Source organism: Panulirus ornatus, chromosome 22 (genome assembly GCF_036320965.1).
Source record: "Panulirus ornatus isolate Po-2019 chromosome 22, ASM3632096v1, whole genome shotgun sequence".
Taxonomy (NCBI): Eukaryota; Metazoa; Arthropoda; class Malacostraca; order Decapoda; family Palinuridae; genus Panulirus; species Panulirus ornatus.
The window spans coordinates 2,180,967-2,199,015 of record NC_092245.1 but is presented as its reverse complement, the minus strand read 5'-3'; the positions used below and the strand labels follow the sequence as shown (position 1 = coordinate 2,199,015).

At 41.3% G+C, this 18,049-nt stretch overlaps 1 protein-coding gene across 1 annotated transcript in view; it reads right to left on the bottom strand.

Moving 5' to 3' along the window:
- Window positions 1-18,049, bottom strand: part of LOC139756497 (high-affinity choline transporter 1-like) — a 1,116,821-nt gene that overhangs the window by 332,046 nt on the left and 766,726 nt on the right. The window contains exon 5 of the mRNA XM_071675940.1: window positions 3,848-4,003. Coding sequence (XP_071532041.1) covers window positions 3,848-4,003 — 156 coding nt within the window. The remainder of the gene's footprint in view (window positions 1-3,847; window positions 4,004-18,049) is intronic.

The following is an 18,049-nucleotide window of genomic DNA, read 5'->3' as shown; positions in this document are numbered from 1 at the left end:
CCAATTTGGTCTCCCACTTCTCCTCGTTCCCTCCACCTCCGCACATATATCCTTTTGGTCAATCTTTCCTCACTCATTCTCTCCATGTGCCCAAACCATTTCAAAACACCCTCTTCTGCTCTCTCAACCACGCTCTTTTTATTTACACACATCTCTCTTACCTTTACAGTACTTACTCGATCACACAACCTCACACCACACATTGTCCTCAAACATCTCATTTCCAGCACATCCACCCTCCTGCGCACAACTCTATCCATAGCCCACGCCTCGCAACCATACAACATTGTTGGAACCACTATATATATATATATATATATATATATATATATATATATATATATATATATATATATATATATATATATAAATCGCTGTTTCCCGCGTCAGCGAGGTAGCGCCAGGAAACAGACGAAGAATGGCCCATCCATTCTATATATATATATATATATATATATATATATATATATATATATATATATATATATATATATATATATATATAAACAGCGATTATGTATAATAAATGGCGACGGAAATGGATGGGGGCAGCAAGTATGAGTGTGTACATGTGTATGTATGTATATGTCTGTGTATGTATATGTATGTATACGTTGAAATGTATAGGTATGCATATGTACGTGTGTGGGCGTTTATGCATAAGTGTGTATGTGAGTCGGTTGGGACATTTTTTTGTACGTTTCGTTGCGCTACCCGCAAACGCGGGAGAAAGCGAATAAGTATAAAAGATGAATAATATATATTATATATATATATCTTTCTTTCTTTTAAACTATTCGCTATTTCCCGCGTTAGCGAGGTAGCGCTAAGAACAGAGGACTGGGCCTTTGTGGAATATCCTCACCTGGCCCCCCTCTGTTCCTTCTTTTGGGGAAAAAAAAAAAGAAAAAAAACGAGAGGGGAGGATTTGCAGCCTCCCGCTCCCTCCCCTTTTAGTCGCCTTCTACGACACGCAGGGAATACGTGGGAAGTATTCTTAATCCCCTATCCCCAGGGATAATATATATATATATATATATATATATATATATATATATATATATATATATATATATATATATATATATATATATATATGAACCAGAACAACATGTAGGAAAGAGGCAGAGAAATGCAATGGAGGGAAGGAGGGGAAGAGATGAAGAGAAATGGTGTGAGGGGAGGAGGAATGAGAATGAGAAAAACAGAGGGAGAGAGACAGATATGACAGTATATGAGAGGGAAGGGAAGGGTGGAGGGAAGCACTGGAAGAGTTAAACTAGAGCAAAAGACTAGGGAACGGCCCAATAGTTGCCTCCCACAGCCAACCAGACCCAGTGGTCTACTGAGTGACGCACCAGTGGACACAGGTACCACTGAGGATGAACCACATGCAGTGGTAATTCCGAAATGCGATCATGATGGACAAAAGTAAGTGATAGTTACTGTAAGCGTCGACGATAGACTAGATAATGAGGAAGGTCTTAAGCTGTTCACGGTAGACGATATCAAGTGGTCATCAACACGAGCTGAGAGGTTAACATGAGTTTACATGAGAAAAACGGACAACAGGAGGTCTGATTGGCCCACGACTAGGTTGTCTGAAGAACAGAAATTAACTTGTCTAGAAAAATTCAATTACCTTCAGTACTTTTATAAGCCATCATCGACTCCCCATTACCACTCTCCTTTATACGTTTAATTCGGGCGTTTTCTCAAAGGATCCCTGAATTTATAAAATACTTGTCTAAAACGAATTTTGAAGGTATTCATAGTTTTAATATTCACTACATCTGACGGTAACTTATTCCAGCGCTTAACACACCTATAGGAAAAAAAGCTTTTTCCCACGTCTGTACTACATCTTTTGAGTTTTATTCCATTTGTCCAATACCCGTATTTTCTTGTATTTCGAAAAAGATGCTCGTGATTTACTTTATCGAACTTGTTCAAAATTTTGAACATTTGGATCAAGTCGCCGAGAAGTCTACGTATTTTCTTAAGGGAGTAGAGATCCAAGGTATCAAGGTAGTCTTGAGCGACAGATCATTACCAACGGTGGTCACGGTGGACGAACTGATGTCTGTAATCCTACATGAGGCCAACCAGAATGGCCGAAATTAAGTGGGTCTTACCGAGGACGTCCAGGGTGGTAAGTCTGCTTTGACCGAGACTTACCAAGAGCACCTAAGACAAAGTGACGTTACCAAGGGCACCAAAGAAAGAGCAGAATAACTTACCTTACCATGGGCGGTCCAGATGGCTCAGAGTCGATAGTATTAAGAAAGGAACCGAAATTGAAGCTCTCTATTTTCTAAAGATGGCAAAGATGAGGCATTGCCACCTGAGGCAGAGTGAATGTAAGTTACAGATGGTGTTCAAGGTGAGGTGGAGGACGATACACTTATCAAGAACAATCAAGGTGAAGCAAGGTAAGACTTAAGAATACCAAGGACGTTCAAAATAGCATGAAACCAGAGTGAGCGGTAGCTGAAGAGGGATGCCTAGGATAGACCAGAGTGTGACCGTGCGTTGCTGGAGTGAACTAAGGTAAATGGCAGTAATCCAATAGTCATACATTTACTGTAACTAATGAAGCGTCTGGCTGACGTTTCTAATTGGTACATCCCCTGTGGTAATCATATCACTGGGGTTCGCTGGTGATCGAACAGGATATCAGAAAGCAGTACGTATGACGTATGTCCTGCCAGGCGTCTTCCTCCATCGTCAATGAAATATTAATCAAACTCTATGATGTTAAAACTCTACACTTCTCTGAAGTATCACTACTGAATATCTGGTCATAGCCATTCACTTACTTAGGAGATATGGTACGCAAAAACATTTATGTTACTCTGGTTTACATGGCTTTGCAAACTTAGGTGTTAAACTTTGTATGTAGCGTGCAAGGTACGCATTTGGTCATCCGATGCTGTGGGTACAAAGATGCAATATCATTTTTTAGTAAACATAACCTGGTGACATTGGCCTTTCGCTCACAACCTTTGAAATTAATAGCATGTGTATCACTATTTTATAGCATAGCATAGTATAGTATAGTATAGTATAGTATAGTATAGTATAGTATAGTATAGTATAGCATAGCATAGTATAGTATAGTATAGTATAGTATAAATGTTCACAGAGAACAAAAACACTTATTAACTTCGAAATTAAACTATCTCGTTTGCTTAGCAATGTCTTGTTCATATTGAGTCATCGAGTCAGGAGACATCGTGTATACAAGCCACATGATCGCAGGCACAAAGCCCTGGGAGGAAGGACAGACAGGGATAAACCTATACGCCACTTTCTTCTGCAGTAGCAGGCTTTAAGATCAGTGGTGTCTTGGTAAGCCTTAAATCGAGGAGAGTGATACTTACCTTGACGTCCGAGATGGGCCGAAGGACGTAAAAATGTAGCACGGAAATCTAGGATGGTCCAGAGTAGGTATTACTTATCGAGGGCATCTCCAGTCTACTAGGTAGATGATATTTATCAAAAGCTTCCAGGATCGAGGATAACGCAAGTGGTTCAGAGGAGGAAATAATGGTGCAAAATGCTCGAGATGGATCTGAGTAACAGTTGCCGAGTAGGTCGAAGGTCAACCTTCATTAGGGACGACAAAGAAAGTTAGGGACCAAATTAGTTGGCAATTAATTAACGAGGATGGACGTGTTTAACCAGAGTAAGTGATAGATGCTGCAAGCTTCTACAAAGGATGCTTAGTGCATCCAAGGTGAACTAAATTGGTAGTTAGTGAGGGAGCGTTGGAAGGTAATGGACTAAAGCTCGTGGTCTCTGAGGTCACCCAAGTCAGTAATGCAACAGAGTAAGTGGTAGTTACCCAGGGCACCGAGGATGGAGGCAGACCACAGCGTCTCGCCAGCCAGCGCTGGCAGGTACAACATGGCGCCCCACCGCTGACCGAAGCAGTTCTGCAGAGGATCCAACATAGTGATGTAGCGCGCCTCCCTCATCTTCCTGGCGAAGAACAGCCCACCTGCCGGAAGAACAACACTGATACACACTGCAAGAAGAAAACACTGGGAAGGTAGAACAATCCATTACACTTACAACGCTGAGACGAACGAAGACCATCTGCACAAACAGACCTAGATAGACAAACAGCATACCTGCTGAAGGATAGCAGAGTAAGGAACAGTTCAAATGTAAGGGAAAGAAAGAAATAACCTGACAACTACAAGTAAGCGTGAGAGAAAAAAGTACTAGAACAACGGAATGAAAAAGTGAAACGTTAGCTTTCACAGTAGTGATGTACACACGGTAAAAAAAAAGTATCTTACCACTATCTTAGTGAAACAATATGACATCGTGGATGAGGGATTTTGAGAAATGTCTATTGGCTTAGACCCACACTGGTAGCCCTGCTTTCATAATACTGCTCACGATATTTCTTGTCATTTGCTATAATGAATATTATATTGATTTCTTAGTTCAGTGGAAAGAACTTCAAACTGGGATCATTACAGTTATAATTAAAGTGAGACAAATTTCCAAAATACTAGGAAATTTGTATCATATTCAAACCTACCAACCAAACAGAAGTGACATGACTAGTATTTTCCATTTCGAAATTTATCGAACCCATCCGGGAACTATCATTTGTTGTATCTTTTTAGGGGGGAGGGGAGGGAGGGAGAGAGAGAAGGGGAGAGGTTACGAATATCACATCTTGGCAGGAGAATACTGCAGACTGTCTGGCGAGAAACAGGCCAAATTGTTGGGGTGAACACTGAATACGAAGAACAATCAACCTGTGGAAGAACACTCAAAGGAACACGGACGAAGCAACCTATGAACCTTAACATCCCACCTAGAAGAAGATATACACACGAGTAAACTGCTGACAGAACCAAAGATTGAACAGCTACAGACTTACGGTAGTAGTACGTAGGCCGGGGGGTAGTAGTAGTAGTAGTAGTAGTAGTAGTAGTAGTAGTGGTAGAACACATAGAATAATAATTCGCTTGAAAAAAATTACATTTGTGAGAAGTATGAAGAACAGTCCAGATGGGAGGTAGAACATAGGGTGTCAAGAACAGACTCTCCCTGAGGGGAACACATGATGGGGCAGAACATCGACAGAACATTAAAAACCGTGGTGAAGAACGACTTACTCCTCGACGAAGATCATATAACCTGAAGAACAGTTTACCTGCGTGAGGGAACATACGAGCAAGGGTGATGAGAAAACTTGAGGGGATAGACCAAATTACCAGGGGGTGAAGAACTCTGAGGTATGAACATGTAACTTGGGGGCGTATAACATATCATAACCATCTCCCTTCTGCCCTGCCCCTTTACTGCCATAATTCATCTATCTTTTTTTGTTCGTCTCCCTCCAGCCATTAATATCCATGCGCTCCGTTAACATTACACAATCAAACTCGAAATTCCACCGCTGCCATCCTGCCTTGAATTGATCTCTCGCAGACACCAAGCTGACTACATTATAATTATATTTTCATCGGGTCAACTAATTGAAGACTCTTGAGACCGAAGTTCTGTTCTTAAAGTGAGTTGATTATCGCTCGCAAACTGCCACACACACACACACACACACACACACACACACACACACAACCATCTCTTCTAGCTGCAGCGAGGTCTTAAGGCGCTGCTCAGCCTGCCACACGGGGTCGGTGGCTCAGACTGACGCAGTCGAGGAGAGTGGCTCAGACTGACGCAGCCGGGAATGCAGCACTGCAGTAGTGTCATCTTCAGTACTGCAATAGTGTTACCTTCAGTACTGCAGTAGTGTCATCTTCAGCACTGCAGCAGTGTCATCTTCAGCACTGCAGCAGTGTCATCTTCAGTACTGCAATAGTGTCACCTTCAGTACTGCAGTAGTGTCACCTTCAGTACTGCAGTAGTGTCATCTTCAGTACTACAATAGTGTCACCTTCAGTACTGCAGTAGTGTCACCTTCAGTACTGCAGTAGTGTCACCTTCAGTACTGCAGTAGTGTCATCTTCAGTACTACAATAGTGTCACCTTCAGTACTGCAGTAGTGTCACCTTCAGTACTGCAGTAGTGTCACCTTCAGTACTGCAGTAGTGTCACCTTCAGTACTGCAGTAGTGTCACCTTCAGTACTGCAGTAGTGTCACCTTCAGTACTGCAGCAGTGTCATCTTCAGTACTGCAGTAGTGTCATCTTCAGTACTACAATAGTGTCACCTTCAGTACTGCAGTAGTGTCACCTTCAGTACTGCAGTAGTGTCACCTTCAGTACTGCAGTAGTGTCACCTTCAGTACTGCAGTAGTGTCACCTTCAGTACTGCAGTAGTGTCACCTTCAGTACTGCAGCAGTGTCATCTTCAGTACTGCAGTAGTGTCATCTTCGGTACTGCAGTAGTGTCACCTTCAGTACTGCAGTAGTGTCATCTTCAGTACTGCAGTAGTGTCACCTTCAGTACTGCAGCAGTGTCATCTTCAGTACTGCAGTAGTGTCACCTTCAGTACTGCAGCAGTGTCATCTTCAGTACTGCAGCAGTGTCATCTTCAGTACTGCAGTAGTGTCATCTTCAGTACTGCAGTAGTGTCATCTTCAGTACTGCAGTAGTGTCATCTTCAGTACTGCAGTAGTGTCACCTTCAGTACTGCAGTAGTGTCATCTTCGGTACTGCAGTAGTGTCACCCTCAATACTACAGTAGTCACCTTCAGTACTACCATTACTACAGTAGTGCAACGTCAATACTACAATAGCGTCACCTTCAGCAATTTCAGGATCATCTACAAGACAGTTTACCAAACATCATGAGTGCAGATGAGATTAAACTCAACAAGGATGTTAAATCGCTTGTGGTTTACCCCGAGAAGGTATACTCTGTGGTTTACCCAGAGCTTACGGTTTATTCAGTTATAACAAGGATGGAGAGAGACAAGACGGGAGAGGGGATCGTCTAATCCTTACTAATGAGCCTTCTAACCAGTAAAGTCTTGGAGAGACAGTGGCTGAAGAAATCCCTTTACAAACCTAGATGGTTTACAATCACCCATGAGGAGCAGGGGAACCAAATAACGAAGTGATAACCTGGATTGTACAAGAGGTGGTGAGGGTAATCATTCACAACGGTGGTAAAGTTCATCACTAGGGAAACGGTCGGGAATACCTTAGACCCAGTGAGGGTAGGAAAGAGAAGAGTTAAGTTCCTCGAATGCGTGTAGGAGAATGTGTTGTGCTAACATGTCGCACAGGTTACATGGGTTGAAGATATGTAGAAATTTGATGTATGCACTACAGTCATGCTCGAAAATCGGGCGCAGACACTCCCATATCCCCCAGCATAAATTGTGGTTCCACCTATCGGTGAGAAGCTAAAGCAATGTCAACTTTAACCAGAATTTCCCATCACCTACATCAGTGATGATGTAAGTATTGCGGCAATCATAAACGCTTGGAACATATAATCAATACAGAACCTAGCGCGCCACCTCCTCTTTACTTGATGGTTATCAAGTGTGATGACTTAATGAGCTACATGACAAACACATAGAATTATCTGTACTGATTAGTTCATAGGTATTTGATAAGCAACTGGACTGGGTAAACAAGTGTGCATCACAACGGTATTGCATTATATAATAATGGTGTTGTGCTGTGACTACCATATGCCCCTAAAAATAAAAATACCATTATAACAGTCAAGTGCTGAACGAGAAAGAAAAAAAAAACTTCACATGTATAAAATGTTAAACAAAATGACAAAACCTAATGTTTTAATTTCATATGTCACTTGACTGTTGAGGAAAAAGATTGTAAGTGTATGGGAGCCAGACTGGGAAATGTTTGGTCGGTCGTTACTGAAGACGTGTGGAACGAAGAGTATGAAGGAAGAGGAGAATAATAGAAAAAAGAATGAGGGTGTGTCAGTGAGTAAACAAGTAAGAGAAAGAGTGAAGACGAATAAAGAGGGACAGTGAGGGAAGGAGGTAAAATGAGTGGGAAGGAGGGAGAAATGAGAAAATATGATTTACAGAGAAGAGGAAGACAGGAGGGAAGAGAGAAAAAATGTAATAGAAGAAATGAGGTGGGAATGTAAGGAAAGGAGGAAGAGAGATGGACAAAATATGTAAGGGAGAGGGAACATTGGTATATAGAGCTCTAAGCACATTGGAAGTACTGTTGACAGCAACACAAAAATGAAATAATAGAAAAAAACATGATTACAGGAGATATGAGGTCCATGGGCCGAATTTGCCTAAAGTATCTCAGTCTTGGATTTTGATATAGACATGATCTAGTCTAAAAGGGCATAAAGTGAATCATCGTGACTTGAATGACCTACGATATATGTAACAAACTATGAAGAAAATGCCCTTGTAATACTAACACAAACCCAGACAGGATAGATGCACAAGGGAGGATACTGTGCGGCTGCTGTGTTGGTGTGGAAGCTGTTCGGTCTCAGAGCCGTAGGCTATGTGTTGCGGGAGATGGACCAGTAATGCGGCCTGTGTTCTGCCCACACACACACACACACACCCATCGCGACTTTTCTCATCAAGGTTAAAGTGAGGAATAGTAGCGTTGCATTAAGTAGTCTTTCTTCATCACCTGATAGATAATTATAAATTGGCTAGGATTCCCCTGATCCGTGAGTCTAGAGTACTGCACCCGAAATCAATAGGATCACAGCTGGGTTACGTATTATCATTAGCAAAAATGTTTATCATGCAAATAAGGGTAAGAGTAGCAATGGTTATTACTGATCGTAAAAGAGATCATATTTCAAACGTTTCCATTTACAGTTTACTCAAGTCGTTGCTGATACTGGTGACAGTAGTTCCTTGGTTATGATGAAGCACTGTTTCCTCGCCCCACCAATACAGGGAACCATGATCGGTGGTAGGGAGGTTTAAAGAGGGTATGCGCCCGACTTTAGAGCGCGAGTGTACAGTCAACCATGGATTTAGTTTCCACAAACAGTAGCCTTGCAACGGAAACAGTATTTAGATAAAGGCATTCCATTTGGATGAAATGATCAGCTGCTGTTTGTGATGACTTATAGAGTAAAAGTGAAAATGATTTAAGAGAAAGTCGAGCCATGATAAGAGAGAGTTATTATAGAGAAGAAAACTTTCTATTCGTAATACCGGTTTGCAGTTTCCCGTGTTAGCGACCTAGCGCCAGAACTAGACGAAGAAAAGGCCTCACTAGCTCACATCCATTCTCTAGCTGTCATGTGTGATGAACCGAATGAAGAAAACTGTGAAAGTTACAATACTATCTTCAAGGAAACAGATTTAGAGGCTCAGTTCCATAGCCTCGGGACAGAACAATGCCACGATATATTTTCTGTAAAATAAAACCTGTGCGAAGCGAGGTGTATATACCAATGGCACGGTATAGTGGGAGGGGGAAGGAATGAAAAGAAATGAAGGAACAGTTCAACGGATGTAGGAAGGTACGGAAACAGAGGAAGACACTGTAGAAGAGATATACGATTCACAAGCTGCTTTTGACAGATACAAGAGAGCAAGAGATGACTGCATCAGAACTAGATGGGAGGAACAGGGAAAGATATGAAAGTAAAATAGTTGAATAAAAAAAACATCTAAATCTATTTCACAAGTTTATAAGTGACAACCTGACAGTGAAGACCAGGAACGTAGATGGCGAAGTTCCTGACGTATAAGGACATACGTGAGGAGCTTTTCCACAAGAAGACACCAAAGTACTGGTAATATCAGCCAGAAGAGGGGATACTTATACCTTTGAAAATATCACCATGAACCCGAAGGGAGTGAGGAGTCTGATGAGTGGCCAAGACTTGCAGTAAGTCTAGTGAGATAGCATTTTACCATTTGTACCTAAAGATTGTGAAGAGATGGATGTTAAACCAGTAGTGATATGATATGAAATCACCCGTAGTGAAGGAAATGTTCCAAGAGAATGGAAGAGAACTGACGTAGTACTAATCTTCAATAAGGGTGACAGAGACGTTGTATAGCATGCAAGATATTGGAGATAACTGTCAGATAGTAGATAAAAGAGCAACTAAACGATACGAGTTATTGAAGCAGGAAACGACATGGATTTAGAGGATCTTCTGTGACGAACCGACTGGATTTCTATAACCGCGTAGGCAATGCCATAAAACTGGTAGAGTATATGATCTTGGACTAACAGAAGGTCTTTGACAAGATTTCTCACAGACAACTGGTCATGAAATTGTAACTTGGGGGTAAGAGGAGGGCTGCTCAACCAGAGCGACAACGACCCCCACTAGGAGGAAATTCAGGACAGATTAAGAGAATCTAGTGATGCTTGGCAAAGGTGATAAGTGGTGTCTCTTAGGGCTCAGTGCTGTGGCCATTACTATTTCTGATCTACGGAAATGACCTTACAAAGGAGGTAGATTCTTGCCTAAGTTTTTTAACTGACGATGATTAGAATTAAAAAAGAAGTGCAGATGCGACTGAAGCCGAAAAAAAAAAAAACATTGCAAAGAGACCTAGATAAGATGCTGCAGTTGTCGAAGAAATGGCTATTGAAACTGAAAGCTGAGGGAAAAGTAAGGTAACGAAGATGGGGAAGGGCTCAGACAGACCAAGACGTTGAGTAACATCCTGGCGTGCTGTGAGACGGGACCTAGGGTTCACACAGTAAGCCGAGCTTGTTACCAGAACAGTATGTGAGAAGGATTGTGAGGAAGACACGCCATATCTTAGTCACTGTCAAAATTACCCTCAAAATATAGGGACAACTAAATGTTCTACAAGGTACATAAGACTTACACCCAATCAAAAAAAGGATGGATGGATCCGATAACTGTTAAAGTGAACAATATGAACCCTGTCTGCTCGTTAGGGTTGGTAAGCGTGCTTGGGAGGCGCTTTCCGTAATAATCATGTTCGCGTCTCTTTATAGCCATAACCATCGAGCTGTGAAATGAATACGTTGCATTACACCTGTGTGACAACATATACATTGCACACAATGTTTCACGCACGGAGGGTAACATAGTATCGACATCAGGGGCCTGAGCTGCCAAATAAGAATATCACAGATCACAATAAGTGAGAATATACCATATAGTATACGAATATACATTCATAATCATTATATCGTTATTTTCATGTAATATGATTGTTTCATGCCTTTGATATCCCTGAAACAATACATATTTCCTTTTCTTTCTTGTTCGATACACAACATTCATATTCCGTAAACAGTTCATGTTTTCACAGTCTGCGAACCACACGTATGCGAACTGGCACATCACGTCCTCATACCGAACGGTCGATATTTGCGGATTCTCAGGTATAGCCTATCATGTTGCTGCTGCCATGGGTAAACTACTCGAGACTCTATCATAACTATCTGTTGTGGTCTTGTTAATCACCATGGTAACGTCACAGTCTAGAGTTGTTACTGCAGGCGGGAAAGGAATGGTTACACCAAATATTAAAAAAATGTAATTGTCCGGTACTATTCATCTAACAATAAATATACATACTCATGAATCCAATAGATGAATGAATTGCAAACTGTAGTGTTGGGTTCTACCATGATTTCTACGTCATGTATTCAGTGCAATGAAAATACATCAAGCATTGAATTTCTGGCACCTGTGCAAAATTTTTATCTGGTCCCTAATTATTAATTTCAGTTTATATCAATTCCATGTCTGCATAATCACCCCGCAATGTGTGGCATTTGATTTCATAAGTCGTTAATAGTCTATTAGGAATTCGTATTTCAAAACAGGATTAAAAGTAAGGATGACAATAAGTGACAAGTGGTAATATATCGTAATGTTAAGCATACACAGACATGTATGTTTCCAGCATCAACAGTTACGCTACAGGAAGATTTTAGCATATGGTCACAAGTGGATCATCTATTATTATCATAATCCATTGACTTCATCCGCATTTCAAAGCACCGTTTAGAGAACATACAAAAGAAACATGTATTGCGATAAGTGACACGACATGTCACTTGTAATCTATATCTCACCAGACCAGGAGAGCAGAGCCAGCAATGTATGGTAAGATGCGAGAGCATTTGTCAAATGACATCCTCCGTTGTGTCATTGTCTAAAACAAAACCGTAAAGATACTTCTTTGATTATGTGTACATTCACCCTGAACTGGGATATACCGCAATAACCTGGTCATCCAAACTTGAAAAGCTAAAGAGAATTACCAGGAAAAGGTAATGAGAAATGCATGAGGGAAGGTACCAGAACTGGCTGGAATTAGCTATAAAATGAGAAAGGAAACCCACATTCTGTTATCACGGGAAGAAAGAACAATAAGGACAGATATAATAACTGCATATAGACTTTTAAAAGGCCTCGACAACGTTGACGTAGAAGCTTTCTGATGCTGAAAAAAAAGTCCAGAACAAGACGACACATCTGAAAGGTATGCAAGAATGGTGTTCGGACGGATGCAAAAGAGCCTTTTTTCCCTTTTCAGCTGCAGCGTCATGGACGCGCGGAACAAGCTATGCCAAGAGGAAGTAAATGAGACTCGCACTAGAAACTATACACTATATATACAATTCTATTCATCTATTATACTTTGTCGCTGTCCTCCGCATTAGCGAGCTAGCGCAAGGAAACAAACGAAAGAATGGCCCAACCTACCCACACACACACACACACACATATATATATATATATATATATATATATATATATATATATATATATATATATATATATATATATATATATATATATACGGAAAAAAAAGAGGGAACAGAGAAGGGGGCCAGGTGAGGATATTCCCTCAAAGGCCCAGTCCTCTGTTCTTAACGCTGCCTCGCTAATGCGGGAAATGGCGAATAGTATAAAAGAAAAGAAAGAAAATATATATATATATATATATATATATATATATATATATATATATATATATATATATATATATATTATCCCTGGGGATAGGGGAGAAAGAATACTTCCCACGTATTCCCTGCGTGTCGTAGAAGGCGACTAAAAGGGAAGGGAGCGGGGGGCTGGAAATCCTCCCCTCTCATTTTTTTTTATTTTCCAAAAAAAGGGGGGGTCCAGGTGAGGATGTTCCCTCGGGGGCCCGGTCCTCTGTTCTTAGCACAACCTCGCTGATGCGGGAAGTGGCGAATAGTATGAAAGAAAGAAAGATATATATATATATATATATATATATATATATATATATATATATATATATATATATATATATATATATATATATATATATATATATTGCTTTGTCGCTGTCTCCCGCGTTTGCGAGGTAGCGCAAGGAAACAGACGAAAGAAATGGCCCAACCCACCCCCCATACACATGTATATACATACACGTCCACACACGCAAATATACATACCTACACAGCTTTCCATGGTTTACCCCAGACGCTTCACATGCCCTGATTCAATCCATTGACAGCACGTCAACCCCGGTATACCACATCGATCCAATTCACTCTATTCCTTGCCCTCCTTTCACCCTCCTGCATGTTCAGGCCCCGATCACACAAAATCTTTTTCACTCCATCTTTCCACCTCCAATTTGGTCTCCCACTTCTCCTCGTTCCCTCCACCTCCGACACATATATCCTCTAGGTCATTCTTTCCTCACTCATTCTCTCCATGGGCCCAAACCATTTCAAAACACCCTCTTCTGCTCTCTCAACCACGCTCTTTTTATTTCCACACATCTCTCTTACCCTTACGTTACTTACTCGATCAAACCACCTCACACCACACATTGTCCTCAAACATCTCATTTCCAGCACATTCATCCTCCTGCGCACAACTCTAACCATAGCCCACGCCTCGCAACCATACAACATTGTTGGAACCACTATTCCTTCAAACATACCCATTTTTGCTTTCCGAGATAATGTTCTCGACTTCCACACATTCTTCAGGGCTCCCAGGATTTTCGCCCCCTCCCCCACCCTATGATCCACTTCCGCTTCCATGGTTCCATCCGCTGCCATATCCACTCCCAGATATCTAAAACACTTTACTTCCTCCAGTTTTTCTCCATTCAAACTTACCTCCCAATTGACTTGACCCTCAACCCTACTGTACCTAATAACCTTGCTCTTATTCACATTTACTCTTAACTTTCTTCTTTCACACACTTTACCAAACTCAGTCACCAGCTTTTGCAGTTTCTCACATGAATCAGCCATCAGCGCTGTATCATCAGCGAACAACAACTGACTCACTTCCCAAGCTCTCTCATCCACAACAGACTTCATACTTGCCCCTGTTTCCAAAACTCTTGCATTCACCTCCATAACAACCCCATCCATAAACAAATTAAACAACCATGGAGACATCACACACCCCTGCCGCAAACCTACATTCACTGAGAACCAATCACTTTCCTCTCTTCCTACACGTACACATACCTTACGTCCTCGATAAAAACTTTTCACTGCTTCTAACAACTTGCCTCCCACACCATATATTCTTAATAACTTCCACAGAGCATCTCTATCAACTCTATCATATGCCTTCTCCAGATCCATAAATGCTACATACAAATCCATATGCTTTTCTAAGTATTTCTCACATACATTCTTCAAAGCAAACACCTGATCCACACATCCTCTACCACTTCTGAAACCACACTGCTCTTCCCCAATCTGATGCTCTGTACATGCCTTCACCCTCTCAATCAATACCCTCCCATATAATTTCCCAGGAATACTCAACAAACTTATACCTCTGTATATATATATATATATATATATATATATATATATATATATATATATATATATATATATATATATATATATATATACATTTTTTTTTTTTCATACTATTCGCTATTTCCCGCCGATAGCGAGGTAGCGTTAAGAACAGAGGACTGGGCCTTTCAGGGAATATCCTCACCTGGCCCCCTTCTCTGTTCCTTCTTTTGGAAAATTAAAAAAAATATATATATATATATATATATATATATATATATATATATATATATATATTTTTTTTTTTTTTTTTTTTTTTTATACTTTGTCGCTGTCTCCCGCGTTTGCGAGGTAGCGCAAGGAAACAGACGAAAGAAATGGCCCAACCCCCCCCCCCCCCATACACATGTACATACACACGTCCACACACGCAAATATACATACCTACACAGCTTTCCATGGTTTACCCCAGACGCTTCACATGCCTTGATTCAATCCACTGACAGCACGTCAAACCCTGTATACCACATCGCTCCAATTCACTCTATTCCTTGCCCTCCTTTCACCCTCCTGCATGTTCAGGCCCCGATCACACAAAATCTTTTTCACTCCATCTTTCCACCTCCAATTTGGTCTCCCTCTTCTCCTCGTTCCCTCCACCTCCGACACATATATCCTCTTGGTCAATCTTTCCTCACTCATTCTCTCCATGTGCCCAAACCATTTCAAAACACCCTCTTCTGCTCTCTCAACCACGCTCTTTTTATTTCCACACATCTCTCTTACCCTTACGTTACTTACTCGATCAAAATATATATATATATATATATATATATATATATATATACACGTCCACACACGCATATATATATACCTATACATTTCAACGTATAAATATTTCTACATGCACAGACATATACATATATACACATGTACCTAATTAATACTTGCTGCCTTTATTCATTCCCTTCCCCACCCCGCCACACATGAAATGACAACCCCCTCCCCACGTACGTGCACGAGGTAGCGCTAGGGAAAGACAACAAAGGCCACATTCGTTCACACTCAGCCTCTAGCTGTCATGTATAATGTACCGAAACCACAGCTCCCTTTCCACATCCAGGCCCCACAAATCTTTCCATGGTTTACCCCAGACGCTTCACATGCCTTTGTTCAATCCATTGACAGCACGTCGATCCCGGTATACCACGATCGTTCCAATTTACTCTACTCTTTGCACGCCTTTCACCCTACTGCATGTTCAGGCTCCGATCGCTCAAAATCTTTTTTACTTCACCTTTGTACCTCCAATTTGGTCACCCACTTCTCCTCTTTCCCTCCACTTCTGACACATATATCCTCTTTATCACTCTTTCCTCACTCATTCTCTCCATGTGACCAAACCATTTCAATACACCCTCTTCTGCTCTCTCAACCACACACTGTTTATTACCAAACACCTCTCTTACCATTTCATAACTTACTCGATCAAACCACCTCACACCACATATTGTCCTCAAACATCTCATTTCCAACACATCCACCCTCCTCCGCACAACCCTATCTATAGCCCACGCCTGGCAACCGAATAACATTGTTGGAACCACTATTCCTTCAAATATACCCATTTTTGCTTTCCGAGATAATGTTCTCGCCTTCCACATTCTCTAACGCTCCCAGAACTTTCGCCCCCTCTCCCACCCTGTAACTCACTTCCGCTTCCATGGTTCCGTCCGCTGCCAAATCCACTCCCAAATATCTAAAACACTTCACTTCCTTCAGAGTTTTGGAGAGAGGGGCAAGTATGCAGTTTGTTGTGCATGAGAGGGCTTGGTAAGCGAGTCAGTTGTTCGTTGATGATACAGCGCTGGTGGCTGATTCGGGTGAGAAACTGCAGAAGTTGGGGACTGAGTTTGGTTAAATTTGTGAAAGAAGAAAGCTTAGAGTGAATGTGGATAAGAGTAAGGTTATTAGGTTCAGTAGGGTTGAGGGACAAGTTAATTGGGAGGTAAGTTTAAATGGAGAAAAACTGGAGGAAGAGGTGTTTTAGATATTTGGGAGTGGATTTAGCAGCGGATGGAATCATGGAAGCGGAAGTGAGTCAAAGGGTGGGGGAGGGGGCGAAGGTTCTGGGAGCGTTGATGAATGTGTGAAAGGCAAGAACGTTATCTAGGAGAGCAAAAATGGGTATGTTTGAAGGAATAGTGGTTCCAACAATGTTATATGGTTGTGAGGCATGGGCGATAGATTGAGTTGTGAGCAGGGGGGTGGATGTACTGGAAATGAAATGCTTGAGGACAATATGTGGTGTGAGGCGATTTGATGTTTTGATGAATGGGCACTGAGTTAAGGCTAGGATTTTCTTTGAGTGTGTGTGTGTGTGTGTGTGTGTGTGTGTGTGTGTGTGTGTTTATACCCACTCACACACAAAGAGTATGTTCCTCTTGGTACATATGTACATGAGACAGAGACAAAGCATATCACGAGAGTAAACCTTTCTTCCAGCAACACACAGATAGTAACCACAATTAGCAATCACACACACACACACACACACACACACACACACACACACACACACACACACACACACACTGTACACATACACAGCAGGAAACAAGCCACAGGACTCTGTATGTGACGTGGACATGGATGTCGACATTGTCCCTAACCTCTCGCCAGAGTCCCACATGAGGAGAATACTTCAGAGACAAACTGTTTGCACTGTTATGTCTGGTAACCATACTTCATCAGACATGAAATACTTGGCATTTACACTGACCTTAATAACCACTCGTTAACAAACCTCAGAGATTATTTACAAGGTGAGGCGGTTTACGGTGACCCCTCACAGCAGCAATGATATCTAGAATCTCAAATGAATGGAGAGATACGCTAAATATTTCCTAAGATAAAGTTGAGCGATGATAGCCCCATTTACACCGGTTCATAGATACCAAGAAATGTCTTACCAGAGGATAAATCTTGTAAACAGTGCTGAATGATAGCACCTCTGCCCCACACCCACCAACATTTACAAGACTAAGGACTATCAATGATGGCAAATGTTCAACCATTTGGAGACAGAACCAGTTCCTGTGAATGGCAGGTGTATGGTGACCAAGATCCCGTTGAGTTAAATGATAATTTCGTAGATTACTTAGAGTCACAACAAGATTGTCCGGACTGTATCACACCAGACGCAGCCTCGGAAAATAAACTCTATACGAGACAGATTTTCGCGCCTTGCAACTTAGTGGCCACTGACGCACTGAGTGCTCTTCAGGAGAGGCTGCAGCGTAAATATCATCAAAAAGAAAAGAAAAATATATTTGCTTTAAAAGATATATATATATATATATATATATATATATAT